The sequence below is a fragment of the Vicia villosa genome, unplaced genomic scaffold (assembly GCF_029867415.1).
Source record: "Vicia villosa cultivar HV-30 ecotype Madison, WI unplaced genomic scaffold, Vvil1.0 ctg.000101F_1_1_1, whole genome shotgun sequence".
Lineage (NCBI taxonomy): Eukaryota > Viridiplantae > Streptophyta > Magnoliopsida > Fabales > Fabaceae > Vicia > Vicia villosa.
This window is the reverse complement of record NW_026705011.1, coordinates 554,174-556,500: the sequence shown is the minus strand read 5'-3', so window position 1 is coordinate 556,500 and position 2,327 is coordinate 554,174. Positions and strand designations below refer to the sequence as shown.

The following is a 2,327-nucleotide window of genomic DNA, read 5'->3' as shown; positions in this document are numbered from 1 at the left end:
GCAGGAACCGGTTCCCACGTTCAAAATTCAAATTTTCTGCTGTAACGTTCAGCAGGAACCGGGTTGTCCCAGGCAGGAACCGGTTCCTACTGAACCAGTGTGTTTTTTCATTGCATGATCTTATTCAAACGAATTCTTTTTCATACCACTTGATCATTGCATTGTTTCATGGAAAAATAACCATTCAAAGAGGTGTTTAACACACTATAAATTCTACATATTTCAAAATCATTATTCACCTTCTTCATTAACAATTCATACTCATAAATTTCATTATTTCCAAGTGTCCACAAACCAGAATTTTTATATGAAACTTTCTACACACATTTTCATAGAGAATTCATTCAAAGTTTCATGCATACATTATTGTGAACACTTATATTCAGTTTGAGAATTGTTTATTTGAAGAAGAAGATCAATCCAAGATTGATAGTGCTATACAAACTTCATCTAAATCTCTTGTAAAAATTCAAAGAAAATTATCTCCTTACTATCCAGGATTGTTGGAAGTAAGTGGTGTGTTTGAAGAGGATTGTTCTTCATTCACATTAGTGTTGATTGATCTTAAAGGTGTTAAGAACCTTTGATCACCCTATAGGTTAGATAGTAGGCATAGGCTTGTACAATAATTCTAACTATAGTGAAATCTCTTTCGTGTTTGGAAGGGGACTGGAGTACTCTCGGATTGTGAGGGGAACCAGTATATATCGTTGCGTTCTTTACTTTTCCGCACTTTATTGCATTCATCACCATTACCAAAGAAAAGAAAAGAACCTTACAAAAACCTTCAAACACTTAACCAAAAATTATTAGAAGTATTCTCATAAAACCGATTAAATTTTTGAAAACCTAATTCACCCCCCCTCTTAGGCGCACTCTTATACTTACATGATCATGCTTTCTTTCAGGTGTAAATTGTTCCAGATTGTTTCAACAGATACTCTTCTTTTTTCCACCTCTTCTTCGGTCAACAACCCCTGGATCGAATCAATTCAGTTTCTAAATCATTCAGAGTGTCCACTCCCTCGTCAATTTTTAGATCCACCCAACCAAATACATTCACATTCCACCACCTAAGTTTTGCCTTCAAGAGTCTAAATTTCTCTATAACCACAAAGTATTTCTTCCCACGAACCTGAAAAGAGTCTCAAGCTTCTTTGACAAACTTGAGGAAATCCTTATGTTGGAACCACGAATTGAAGACTTTGAATGGTTTGGGGCCCCAGTCTAAATTGCTAGCCTTAATCCACACAGGCCTGTGGTCAGAAATGTCTCTATCCCCTGTTACTTGTGCGACGATGTTCCAATCTTGAATAATTCCTTCTGAAAGAAGAAATATGTCCAGACGACTACTTGCAGTCCCTCCAGGATTTATCCATGTGTGTATGCTACCAATTACCGGTACATCAACCAAATTCATGAGTTCTATGAAGTCACCAAATTCTACCATTTCATCCAACCTCACCCCTGTATTTCTGCCTCTCCTTTCTACTTCTGCTTTTACAGCAATAAAATCTCCCCCCACAATCCATTCTCCTTCAGCAAAGCTATCTTTTAATTTCAACAGTTCTGGCCATAGTTCTTTTTTAGCAGAAGCAGCACAAGGAGAATAAACATTGATAAAGTAACAAATCTTTCCTTTCCTAATTGCATGAATTCCAAGAAAACCATTACCTCTGAAGGAGAACACATGTGTTATGATATCCTTCTTCCAAATGGTTGAAATTCCACCAGACCTCCCTTCTGAGCCTTTGGCAGACCATTCAAATGCCGAATGCCCCCACATAGATCTCACTAACTCCTCCTTCATGTTTTCCAGCTTTGTTTCCTGAATAAAGCACATCTTCGTCTTCCCTCTAAGCAACAACTGGCGAATTCGGCTTCTCTTAACAAAATTCCCACACCCTCTGACATTGAATGTCACTAAATTCATTGACATCTATTTTGCATAACCTCCACATCCCTCGCACTCTTCCTATCCCTTGTTTCCAGGTTCCTGACAATACCTTCAAAGGCTTCATCATCTTCTTCACCTTCAATACCAAGTTGTTTTATAGATTTCCAAATTTTTGTAGGAATGTTCCCATCAATCTCCTTCCAGAATCTTGAGTTGCCCTTTTGAACATCTGAGTCGTTAATCGAATCACAACATAATATCGAACCACCAGAATAATTTGAAGACTTTTGAGTTGATGCTTCCTCATAAATTTCCTCGTTTGAAATTGAAACAGTGTTTTCCCCAATCTTTAAATCCCTAGTTGGTAAGAGAATGCTAAAGAAAGATGGAACCGTATGTTTTTTCAAATCCTTCATAACTTCTTCTATTG

At 37.3% G+C, this 2,327-nt stretch overlaps 1 protein-coding gene across 1 annotated transcript; it reads right to left on the bottom strand.

The window, feature by feature from the left end:
- Nucleotides 1-1,147: 1,147 nt before the first annotated feature.
- Nucleotides 1,148-1,933, bottom strand: LOC131624048 (uncharacterized). The gene has a single exon (XM_058895043.1). The coding sequence runs from the start codon at nucleotides 1,931-1,933 to the stop codon at nucleotides 1,148-1,150; it is 786 nt and encodes a 261-aa protein (XP_058751026.1).
- Between the last annotated feature and the right edge of the window lie 394 nt (nucleotides 1,934-2,327).

Coding starts and splice junctions, on each gene's coding strand:
- LOC131624048 (XM_058895043.1), bottom strand. CDS start 1,933: ATGAATTTAGTGACATTCAATGTCAGAGGGTGTGGGAATTTTGTTAAG.